The following is an 11,697-nucleotide window of genomic DNA, read 5'->3' on the forward strand; positions in this document are numbered from 1 at the left end:
AAAAAAAAAAGAGTATAAGAATTTTAATTTTGTGTGTGTGTGGAGACGGGGTCTTGCTGCCCAGGCTGGTCTTGAACTTCTGGCTTCAAATGCTCTTCCTGCCTCAGCCTCCCCAAGTGTTAGGATTACAGTTATGAACCACCATGCCTGGCCTTGCCTCATTTACATTTAGCACCTAGTCTGAGAGGTGAGGGCCGAATTATCATTGTTATTATTTTAATTATTTGTAATGTTTTGTAGAGATGGAGTTTTGCTGTGTTGCCTAGGCCAGTCTCAAACTCTTGGTCTCCTGTGATTCTCCTGCTTCAGCCTCCTAATGTGCTGGGATTAGAGGTGTGAGACACTGCACACAGCCTACTTTTTGTTCAGTTTTTTTTTTTTTTTATCTTAGAGAGTCAAGATTTGGCAGTACTTGAAGTGGAAATATTTCTGGCCAGATAGTGTGGACCAGTGCAAAATGACCCAGAGTATATTTTGAAATGTTTTCACTTTCAGCACCCTAAGTGTAGGTAAGATCATTGTTTCTGTTTTTCAAGGACAGAAAAAGCATAACAATATTGGAAAAATTCCCAGTATATAGCTTGCCACCTGCTTTACTTTTCATCCCAAATTATAGCTAGCTAAGCACAAATGGAGCTTTAAGGAAGTCTATAATTATCTTATAGGCATTTGGGAAAGAAAATAGTGTCTTTTTGGATATTTAAAATCTGCATACTGTATCTGCAAGGTGGAAGAGTTGTGGGTATTTTATGACACACTTCTTCTATCACCCGTGTTTTAAATCAGTCTCTTTGCTTTCATTTTTGCTCTATTTGACTTAGAAACTAATAGTCCTCCCAGAGCCCGGGCTGGTGGAAAACATATTCTTGTGCTTCCCAATAACTCCATTACTTTGGATGGTTCAGAGTCTACTGATGACCAAGGAATTGTGTCCTATCTGTGGATCCGGGACGGCCAGAGCCCAGCAGCTGGAGTGAGTACTGACAGAGAATGGCACTTGGACTCCTTATCATTACCTCTGCACCAGTCAGCCTGGGCTGCCTCAGTAGCATACCACAGAATATTGTAAGGATATAAGCGTAAGGAGCCTTAAACAGCAGAACTTCGGGCTGGGCGTGGTGGCTCACGCCTGTAATCCAAGCACTTTGGAGGCCAAGGTGGGTGGATCACCTGAGGTCAGGGGTTCAAGACCAGCCTGACCAACATGGTGAAAAAAAAAAAAACCAGCAGCACTTTATTCTGTCACCCTTATGGAGGCTGGAAAGACAGGCTCAGGTTGCTGGCTAATTCCATTTCAGGTGAAGTCTTTCTTCCTGGCTTGCAAACAGCTGCTTTCTTACCATGTCCTCCCATAGCAGAGGAACAGAGCACCCTGGTGTCTCTTATGAGGACCCTAATCCTATTGGATCAGGGGCCTACCCTTATGACCTCAATCAACCTTAACTACTTCCGTGTAGGTCCTATTTCTAGATAAAGTCACATGGGGTTAGGGCTTCCATATATGAATTTGGGAAGGACACAATTCAGTCCATGGCAACATCTCTATTGTAACCTCCTCTGTCTTCCCACATTCCCTGTAAGGTGCTTATGCTTCCACATTTGAATGTTCTCAAGGCTGAGGACAGCAGGCTGCTTTGAGATTTAAACAAAAGCTGAAATCCTTTCTTTTTCCTGAACAGACTTTGGATGGGGCAGGAAACCGTAGCTTGGAAGGACTTTGAGGTCAAGTGTTCCAGTGGGAATCATCCTGCTCCTTAGCTTTTCCATCTTTCCTATTTGTTCCTCATATTGTAGCCGATGAGTCAGTAGGTCAGGGATTGCGGCTTCCATTTCACAGTTGCAGAAATCAGAATACAGAGATGAAGAGTGACTTGGCCAAGGGTAATCCATTTCTAATCAAACTAGACACACCTGGGTTCTTAGCGCCTGGCAGGCGTATGACGCCCATTAGCTTGCTCTGCCTCTTAGAACACAACTCTATGTACATCTTCATTCCTGCTGTTTTGAGGACTGCAGTGATACAGATTCACTCTTGGCGATGTAATAGAGGAGTGGTCACAGGGGAGGAACTGAAAATGCTTTATGCTTTCTAAGCACTTCTAGAATTAGCACTATTCAACTAGATGGGGGTTAGCCTTTAAATGGAATGACAGTGGCTCTCTGTTCAGAGCACTTATTCGTTATCATGCCTTCTGTTAGCAGAGGTCTGGGAGGTTCTTCTCTAATTCTTTGGAGTTTAGAAGCACACAGAACAGAGTGTTCTACCCAGGGTCTTGGGTTATTTGAGGTGAACATGATATGTTATGAGCGAATTCAAGATGAGAGTTTTATAAAGCTATGTCTGAAAATAAGACCTCGGGCCAGGCATGGTGGCTCATGCCTGTAATCCCAGCACTCTGGGCGGCCGAGGCAGGCAGATCACAAGGTCAGGAGACTGCGATCATCCTGGCTAACACAGTGAAACCCCGTCTCTACTAAAAATACAGAAAATTAGCCAGGCATCGTGGCATGCGCCTATAATACCAGCTGCTCAGGAGTCTGAGGCGGGAGAATTGCTTGAACCCGGGAGGCAGAGGTTGCAATGAGCGGAGATCGCACCACTGCACTCCTGCCTAGGTGACAGAGTGAGGCTCCCTCTCTAAATAAATAAATGAAAAAGAAAATAGGATCCAGAAACCCTGTGTCTTATTCTCAGGGTCTTTACCCTAATTCAAATGGTCTTTCCCTTTGTTGCATATAATTAATTATTTGGTTGCAGCTAGTGCTCGACTTACAGTCACGGTCGGAACCGCGGACCGGTCGTAACACGATTTGGTCGTAAGTTGAGTAGGCTATATGTACAGTTGAAATGGTGCACATGGAGATGGTAGTGCTGCTGGAAGCTGGGCAACATTTGCACTGCCAGACGCGGAGCAGTCGTGGCTAGCGATTGTGGTCATAAAGTCGAATGGTCGTAAGTTGCATAGGTAGTAAGTCGATCAATACCTGTATTTGGTAATTCCTGGAAAGTGCTTGGTAAACTCTGCTCAGCAAATACTGAGGATGCGCCCCCTGGCACTTTCTGGGGAAGAGATGCTGACGATTTCTCCTGTCTTTAGCTATCCCAGCAGCCCCATTCCCCTGCAGCCTCCCTCTGAAAGTCATGCCCGTGTTAAAAAGATGGGACACTGGGGTCAACAGAAGCCCAGAAGTTGGGGTGTGAGTATTGACAACTGCCCTGTGATCTGTGTTCTTTTGTAGGATGTCATTGATGGCTCTGACCACAGCACGGCGCTGCAGCTTACGAACCTGGTGGAGGGGGTGTACGCTTTCCACTTGCGAGTCACTGACAGTCAGGGAGCTTGGGACACGGACACTGCCACTGTGGAGGTGCAGCCAGGTGCGTTCCTGGGCTCTGGGGCTGGCCATGCATGATCTGGCCGGTCGCCTTTGTGGTCTTTGTGCTGACAGGTGTGACCAGCATGGGAGGCCTCCTGTGGCTGGCTCCAGCTCTTGGCGTGACTCACTTTGAGGATGTGTCTTACACCTTGTTGTGTATCCCCAGATAGATCCAGCCTTTTCACTCTTTAAAGAGAATGTTATCGGCTGGCCGAGTGCAGTGGCTCACGCCTATAATCTCAGCACTTTGGGAGGCTGAGGTGGGCAGATTGCCTGAGGTCAGGAGTTCGATACCAGCCTGGCCAACATGGTGAGGCCATCTCACTAAAAAAAAATAGAAAAATCAGCCGAGCCTGGTGGCACACGCCTGTGATCCCAGCTGCTCGGGAGGCTGAGGCAGAAGAATTGCTTGAGCCAGGGAGACAGAGGTTGCAGTGAGCCTAGATCGCGCCACTGCACTCCAGCCTGGCTGACAGAGCAAGACTGTCTCAAAAAAAAAAAAAAGAAAAGAAAAGAAAAAAGAGAGAATGTTATCTGGCAACTAGATTTTCTTTTCCTGCCAGAAGACAAAGACCCAGTGTGAAGCAGACACAAGGGCCTCCACACTGCGGCACGGAAGAGGCAGCTCCAGTGAGGCGGCCCTAACAGCCCACCGCTAACGGAACTGCACAGTGGCCGTGGCACTCACAAGCAAAATTCTCTTTCTGGTCCTGGGGAAGTGTAGGAAGAGGCTGAAATTTTCAGTTAGCCCAGAGGCTAATTAGGTACACCCTATTATCTTCCGGAAAAAAAAAAATAACAAACTGGGATCCAACATGGGAAAGGCCCCCACATACTGGGCCTCTGCCGTGCTTAGAAGAATTTCCCTGCGTCCTACAACTCAGATGTAGAAATGGCACGGAGTAATTTTGAGCTCTTAGGGAAACCTCACTCCTTATACGCTGAAGCCTGTGCAAATCCTGTCCCTTCTTTTTTCCCAGACCCTAGGAAGAGTGGCCTGGTGGAGCTGACCCTGCAGGTTGGTGCTGGGCAGCTGACCGAGCAGCAGAAGGACGCACTTGTGAGGCAGCTGGCTGTGCTGCTCAACGTGCTGGACTCGGACATCAAGGTCCAGAAGATTCGGGCCCACTCTGATCTCAGGTAGGAGCTGCACACGCAAGGCGGGGCCTTGGCCCTGCAAAGTTCCAGCTCTCACCTCATCCCAGTCCAGTAGAAACTTGTTCGTCCCTCTGCGTCTTCTGTATTTTGCACACACTTTCATCCCATTCATGTGCTTTTTCTTCTCAAAGGGCAGTAGGAAGGCCAACCTCCTTCCAGGTCCTTCCTGTGATTCTCAGTAGATGTTGGCGGACCGGGAATGCTCTCAGGGAAGGAGCTGGGGAATGGCAGAGGGAGACGGTTGTGAGCCCCGGTGTCTTCAGAGCCGGGCAAGGGATCAGGGCATGTGTAGAGAATGCCTCACAGCTGGGCTGGTCCCCACCCCACGCTCGTTGGGACCGAGGCTTCTCTCCATGTGCAACGATCACTGACTACCATTTGCCATCTCCTGGGAGGATATGAGGCTGAAACTCCGACCTCTAGTTTTTATGAGATTTTTGTATTTAATTGGGATTTATTTATTTATTCATTTGCTTACGTATTATTTTTATTTTTTAAGACAGAGTCTTACTCTCTTGCCCAGGCTGGAGTGCAGTGGCACGATCTCAGCTCACTATAACCTCCGCCTTTCAGATTCAAGTGATTCTCCTGCCTCAGCTACCCGAGTAGCTGAGACTACAGCTGCCCACCACTACCCCTGGCTAATTTCTGTATTTTTAGTAGAGGCAGAGTTTCACCATGTTGGTCAAGCTGGTCTCAAACTCCTGACTTCAAGTGATCTGCCCGCCTAAGCCTCCCAAAATGCTGGGATTACAGGTGTGAGCAACCATGTCCAGCTGAGTTTTATTTTTAAAGTCTTATCTAGCCCAGGATGGGGGGGGAGGAAGGAGAGAAAGAATATGGAAATGAAAATTCACTATTCACAGTAACTCTATTTGCCTAGCTATTGTCAGCTCATCCACTTTGGTTAGTTTTCCAGAGAACTATATAAGTTCACTTAGAAAAACACCAAACTAAAACATGTTCTAATTATTTTCTAAGAAACTGTTTCTAAAATGGATCATATATTTCCCTTGTAAAATATCAAATACTGAATCCAAAACATGCCTGAAAATCAACAAAACCAAAAGTTGTTTCCTGGGCAGATGAGCAAAATTGATAAATCTTTAGCTAGACCAACTAGAAAAAAATAGAGAAGACTCATATTACTAAAATTAGGAATGAAATAAGGCAGATTACTCCTGACTTTATAGAAATAAAAAGGGCTGGGCGCAGTGGCTCATGGCTGTAATCCCAGTACTTTGGGATGCGAAGGCAGGCAGATCGCTTGAACCCAGGAGTTCAAGACCAACCTAGGCAATGGCAAAACCCCATCTCCACAAAAAATTAGCCAGGTGGCCAGGCGCAGTGGCTCACGCCTATAATCCCAGCACTTCGGGAGGCTGAGCTGGGTGGATTACTTGAGGTCAGAAGTTCAAGACCAGCCTGGCCAACACGGTGAAACCCCATCTGTACTAAAAACACAAAAATTAGCTGAGTGTGGTGGGGAGTGCCTATAATTCCAGCTACTTGGGAGGCTGAGGGAGGAGAATCACTTGAACCCAGGAGGTGGAGGTTGCAGTGAGCTGAGACTGCACCACTGCATCCCACCCTGGGCAACAGGCGAAACTCCATCTCAAAAAAAAAAAAAAAAAATTAGCCAGGCATGGTGGCACATGCCTGTGGTCCCAGCTACCCAAGAGGCTGAGGTGAGAGGGTCACCTGGGAGGTTGAGGCTGCTGTGAGCCACGTTCACACCACTGCATTACAGCCTGGGCAACAGAATGAGACCCTGTCTCCAAAAAAACGTGGGTGGGGGAGGATTATAAGGGAATACTATGGATCATTGTGTGTCAGCAAATTAGATAACCTAGATGAAATGGGCAAATTCCTGAACAGGCATAAATTACAAAAACTCACTTGAGAAGAACTTAAAAATCTAAATTGAGCTATAACAAATAAAGAGATTACATTAGTAATGTTGAAACTATTCACAAAGCTCAAGACCAGATGGCTTCACTGGTGAAATCTGCAAAACGTTTAAAAAATTAACAGTCCTTCACAAACTTCCAAAAAATAGAGGAGGAGGGAACATCTCCCAACTCATTCAATGAGACCAGTTTTACCTTGATATTAAAATCAAAGACATCACAAGAAATGAGAACTACAGACCAATATTCTTTGTGAATATAAAGCAAAAATCTACAACAAAATACTATCACACTGAATCCAACTTATTTTAAGGTTTATAGACCACAACCAAGTGGGATTAACCAAGTGGGATTTATCCCAGGAATGCAAGTGTGGTTCAATGTATAAAAATCAGTAATGTAATAAACCACATTAACAGGATAAGGGACAAAACCACAGGATCATCTCAATGGGCACATAAAAAGCATTTGACAAAATCCAACACCCTTTCATGATAAAACACTTATTATGGGTTGAATTATATCCCCCTGAAAATCTAGTCCAGCCCTAACCTCTGGTACCTATGAATGTGACCTTACTTAGAAATAGGGTCATTGCAGATATAATAAGTTAGGAAGTTATACTGGAGTAGGCTGGGCTCTTAAACCAATATGACTGCTGTTCTTTTTTTTTTTTTTTTTTTTGATAGGGGTTCACTCTGTCGCCAGGCTGGAGTGCAGTAGCACGATGTCGGCTCACTGAACCCTCTGTCTCCTGGGTTAAAGCGATTTTCCTGCTTCAGCCTCTTGAGTAGCTGGGATTACAGGCACCTGCCACCATGCCCAGCTAATTTTTGTATTTTTACTAGAGATGGGGTTTCTCCATGTTGGCCAGGATGGTCTCAATCTCCTGACCTTGTGATCCTCCTGCCTCAGCCTCCCGAAGTGCTGGGATTACAGGTGTGAGCCACCACTCCTGGCCATGACAGCTGTTCTTATAAGAAGAGAACAAGAGACACAAAGAGAGGCACACAGACAGAGCACCACTTAATGACAGAGGCAGGGACTGGAGTGGTTTCCTCCACAGCTAAGAAATACCAAGGATGGCTGGCAGCACCAAAACTAACAGAACACTTCGATTGCTCCACAACTGTGAGAAGAGGTTTCTGGTGTTTAACCCACTTTGTGGGACATGTTTTACAGCAACCCTAGGAGATGATTACAGATTAGCTATTTCTCCAAAGAAGATATACAGATAGTAGATAAGCACGTGAAAACAGTGCTTATCTACTGGTGCTAATGCTCACCATTAGCCACCAGGGAAATGCTAGCCAAAACCATAGTGACCTATCACTTCACACCCGCTAGGATGGCTAGAATCCAAAAGACAGGCCATAGCAAGTGCTGACGAGCCTGTGGAGAAACTGGAGCACTTGTACATTGCCTTGTACATTGCTGGTGGGAATGTAAAATGGTACAACCACTGTGGAATATGGCTTGACAGCTCCTCAGTACACTAAGCATACAGTTACCATATAACCCATTAATTCCACTCCTAGGTGTATACTCAATAAAAATGAAAAACTTATGTCTACACAGAGACTTGTATATGAATGGTCATAGCATGAATTCATAATAGCCAGAACGTGGAAGGAACTCTAGCCACCAACTGATGAATGGATAAAAAATGTGATCCATTCATACAACGGAATATCATTTGGCAATAAAAGGAAGAAAGTACTGATATGTGCTACAGCATGGATGAACTTTGAAAACATGACGCTACGTGAAAGAAGCCAGGCACAGATGGCCACATATTCTATGATTCCCTCTACCTGAAGTGTCCAGAAGAGGCAAATCCATAGAAACCAAAAGCAGATTCGTGGTTGCCAGAGACAGTGGGGAGGGGGCGCTAATGAGTGTCGATTGTGTTTCTGGGGTGATGAAAATGTTTTGAAATTAGATAGTGGTGATGGTTGTGCAACTTTGTCAATATATCAAATGCCATGAAATTTACATTTTAGAAGAGTGAATTTTATGATATGTAAACTATGTCTCAAAAAGGGTAAAAAGAAAGACATGCCTGCGAGTTATTTTGTGTATATTTGTCTTTTTGCGCACATATATACATTGCTCCTTTTTAAAAACTTACTATTATGGATTTATTGCAAAGGATATATTAAAGGATACAAATGAACAGCCAGATGAAAAGGTACATAGGGCAAGGTCTAGAAGGGGCCTGCGCACGGGAGCTTCCATCCCCATGGAGTTTAGGGTGTGACACTTCATACATCCCAGCGCAAAGATGCATTCTTCTTCACTCACCTGGTAGCTCTCCAGACCCCTCTGCTTAGGATTGTCAAAAACTGATACATAATTGACACATTGCTCCTTTTATCTGAAGATCTGTCTTTGATCAGCTGTACGCTGAGACTGAAGAGGCTTTGCGAATAGAAACAGGTCAATTCCTTGGCTCACAGATATGCCCCTGTTCTTGGCAAGCCACAGACCTGCGGCCGTCTGCCTCCCCGACTTCACAGGTCGGATGCTACAGTGGGCAGGCCATGTCAGTCACCAAATGACCACATGGCTGTCCTCTCTCATTGTCTCCTCCGCAGCACCGTGATTGTGTTTTACGTACAGAGCGGGCCACCTTTCAAGGTTCTCAAAGCTGCTGACGTGGCCCGAAATCTGCACATGCGGCTCTCAAAGGAAAAGGCTGACTTCTTGCTTTTCAAGGTCCTGAGGATTGATACAGCAGGTATGTTCCTATGGAATATTCCAGAATAGTCAGACTTGCTAATCATGGATAAGTTTTAGAAACACAGAAGGGGAGTGACATGTGAACATTTTCTCTTTAGCATCCAGAGGCTTGTCCTGCATTTGTTTCTCCAGTAGGTTTCCTGCAACACACATTTGCCAGCTACTCTTGGTCTTGGAAGAAAAATGGAGAGCAATAATAATTATGGGCCAAAAATTAAGGTTGTACTCACAAGATAATGGCCACTGGCAGAAAGAACAATGTTAAAGGCAAATAAGTGTTACTGGCTGGAAAAGCCATGTGGAAATAATTTATGTCCTCTGGACATCCTGCCTTAGGTTGTGATAATGCCTATAGCTCCTTGAAAATTTAGGGCAGCTCACAAATGCCTTCTCCAGGTGTACCTCTTTTCTTAGCTCCTGTTTACCACCCCTTCCAGGGCACCAGAATGATTCACAGTCCCATTGTTTCTGTCTTCATTTCATGAGTAACACAAATCACTTGTTATGTTGAAGTAGTCATTTCAGTAGACACCTACAGGGACATGATCATGTTTGGGCAGGAAAACTTAATTTGTTTCATATATATGTGTCTGCATACAATTGACTTTCTCAATTATAATATGGACTAACTTTTTTTTTTTTTTTTGAGATGGGTCTGGCTCTGTTACCCAGGTTGGAGTGCAATGGCGCAATCTCGGCTCACTGCAACCTCCGCCTCCTGGGTTCAAGCAATTCTCTGCCTCAGCCTCCTTGGTAGCTGGGACTATAGGCACCGCCACCACACCTGGCTAATTTTATTTTTAGTAGAGACAGGGTCTCACCATCTTGGCCGGGCTGGTCTTGAACTCCTGACCTCGTGATCCACCTGCCTTGGCCTCCCAAACAGGTGGGATTACAGGCGTGAGCCATCGTGCCCAGCAAGTAATTTTTAATATCTGTCTGTTCGTTTGTTCATTTGTTCATTCTTTCTTTCTTTTTCTTTTTTTGGTATTTTTAGTACAGATGAATTTTTGCTACATTGGCCAGGCTGGTCTCGAACTCCTGGCCTCAAGTGATCTGCCTGCCTCGGCCTCCCAAAGTGCTCGGATTATAGGCATGAACCACTATGCCCTGCCAATAACTCCTTTTTATTCTAGCCACAAAAATAGTATCTATTTATCGTACAAAACTTAGAATATCCAGAAAGGCACAAAAAAGAAAATAATTTTCCAAATTCTAAGTCCAAAATTCTCACCATCCAAAGATAATTTTTGTTACTACTCTGATACATGTTTTCCCAGTTCCCTCGTCTCTGAAATACTACCATCAGGATGTCTTGATATATATTTTTAATCTGATTTTTAACTTCAAATTGTATTATAAGCCAGGCACAGTAGCACATGCCTGTAATCCCAGCTATGCCAGAGGCTGAGGAGGGAGAATGTCTTGAAGCTAGGAGTTTTATTTTTTTTTTGAGACAGAGTTTTGCTCTTGTTACCCAGGCTGGAGTGCAACGGCGTGATCTCGGCTCACCACCAGGCTAGGAGTTTGAGAGCAGCCTCGGCAACACAGCAACAAGACCTTGCCTCTTAAAAATATATGTATTATGATTATGTCCTCAAAGATTTTTACAGCCATAGTATTCTACCCTGGATATATTCCATAATTGTACAACCAGTCCCTTATTCCTGGATTTTAAGGTTCGTTTTAAAATAATGCTACAATGTAGATAGATCTTCAGGCAGGTCCTCAATGATTGCTGCTACACTCCAGATAAATACTTAGAATTCTGTTCTTAGGCCAGCCGTATTTTCTTGTTACGGTTTTGTTACTTTTTTGAGTCTTGCTCTGTCACCAGGCTGGAGTATGGTGGTGTGATCGTGGCTCACGGAAACCTCTGCCTCCTGGGTTTAAGTGATTCTTGTGTCTCAGCCACCCAAGTAGCTGGCATTACAGGCACACATCATCACAGCCAGCTAATTTTTTGTATTTTTAGTAGAAATGGGGTTTCACCATGTTGGCCAGGCTGGTCTCAAACTCCTGTCCTCAAGTGATCCACCTGCCTCAGCCTCCCAAAGTGCTGGGATTACAGACGTGAGCCACCGTGCCCCACCAGTAAAGATTTTTAAGGCCTTTGCTACGTGGTGTGGATTGGCTTTTTCTACCATTTGCTTTCTGATGAGATTGTCAACGATGAGAGGCTATTTTTGGAAGCCCTGTCCACACTGTAAGACGCTCTTCATTCAGCAGGATGCATTTATTTGGGGCCTATGCTACTGAAAACATAAAAGACGCTGAATGCAGGGACTCCCTTTCCTGTGTGCTGACCTCAGCCCTGCACATCGCTCTACAGGTTGCCTTCTGAAGTGTTCTGGCCATGGCCACTGCGACCCCCTCACAAAGCGCTGCATTTGCTCTCAGTTATGGATGGAGAACCTTATACAGCGTTATATCCGGGACGGAGAGAGCAACTGTGGTGAGTTCTGCTGCAGAGGTTGGCTTTGGGTGAGGAGCTTTAAGGCAGCTCACT

The 11,697-nt window shown here is 45.1% G+C and overlaps 1 protein-coding gene across 6 annotated transcripts in view; it reads left to right on the forward strand.

The window, feature by feature from the left end:
• The window catches only part of KIAA0319 (KIAA0319 ortholog), a 103,110-nt gene that overhangs the window by 81,052 nt on the left and 10,361 nt on the right, over window positions 1–11,697 (forward strand). For 5 of the 6 annotated variants that reach the window (XM_017505240.2, XM_017505241.2, XM_017505242.2 and 2 more), the window contains 5 exons: window positions 822–973; window positions 3,241–3,379; window positions 4,359–4,518; window positions 9,044–9,186; window positions 11,521–11,643. In XM_017505240.2, the coding sequence (XP_017360729.1) occupies window positions 822–973; window positions 3,241–3,379; window positions 4,359–4,518; window positions 9,044–9,186; window positions 11,521–11,643 (717 nt within the window). The remainder of the gene's footprint in view (window positions 1–821; window positions 974–3,240; window positions 3,380–4,358; window positions 4,519–9,043; window positions 9,187–11,520; window positions 11,644–11,697) is intronic. The other variant, XM_037730167.1, reaches the window with a different exon arrangement.

The sequence above is a fragment of the Cebus imitator genome, unplaced genomic scaffold, assembly GCF_001604975.1.
Source record: "Cebus imitator isolate Cc_AM_T3 unplaced genomic scaffold, Cebus_imitator-1.0 Scaffold335, whole genome shotgun sequence".
In the NCBI taxonomy this organism is placed as follows: Eukaryota; Metazoa; Chordata; class Mammalia; order Primates; family Cebidae; genus Cebus; species Cebus imitator.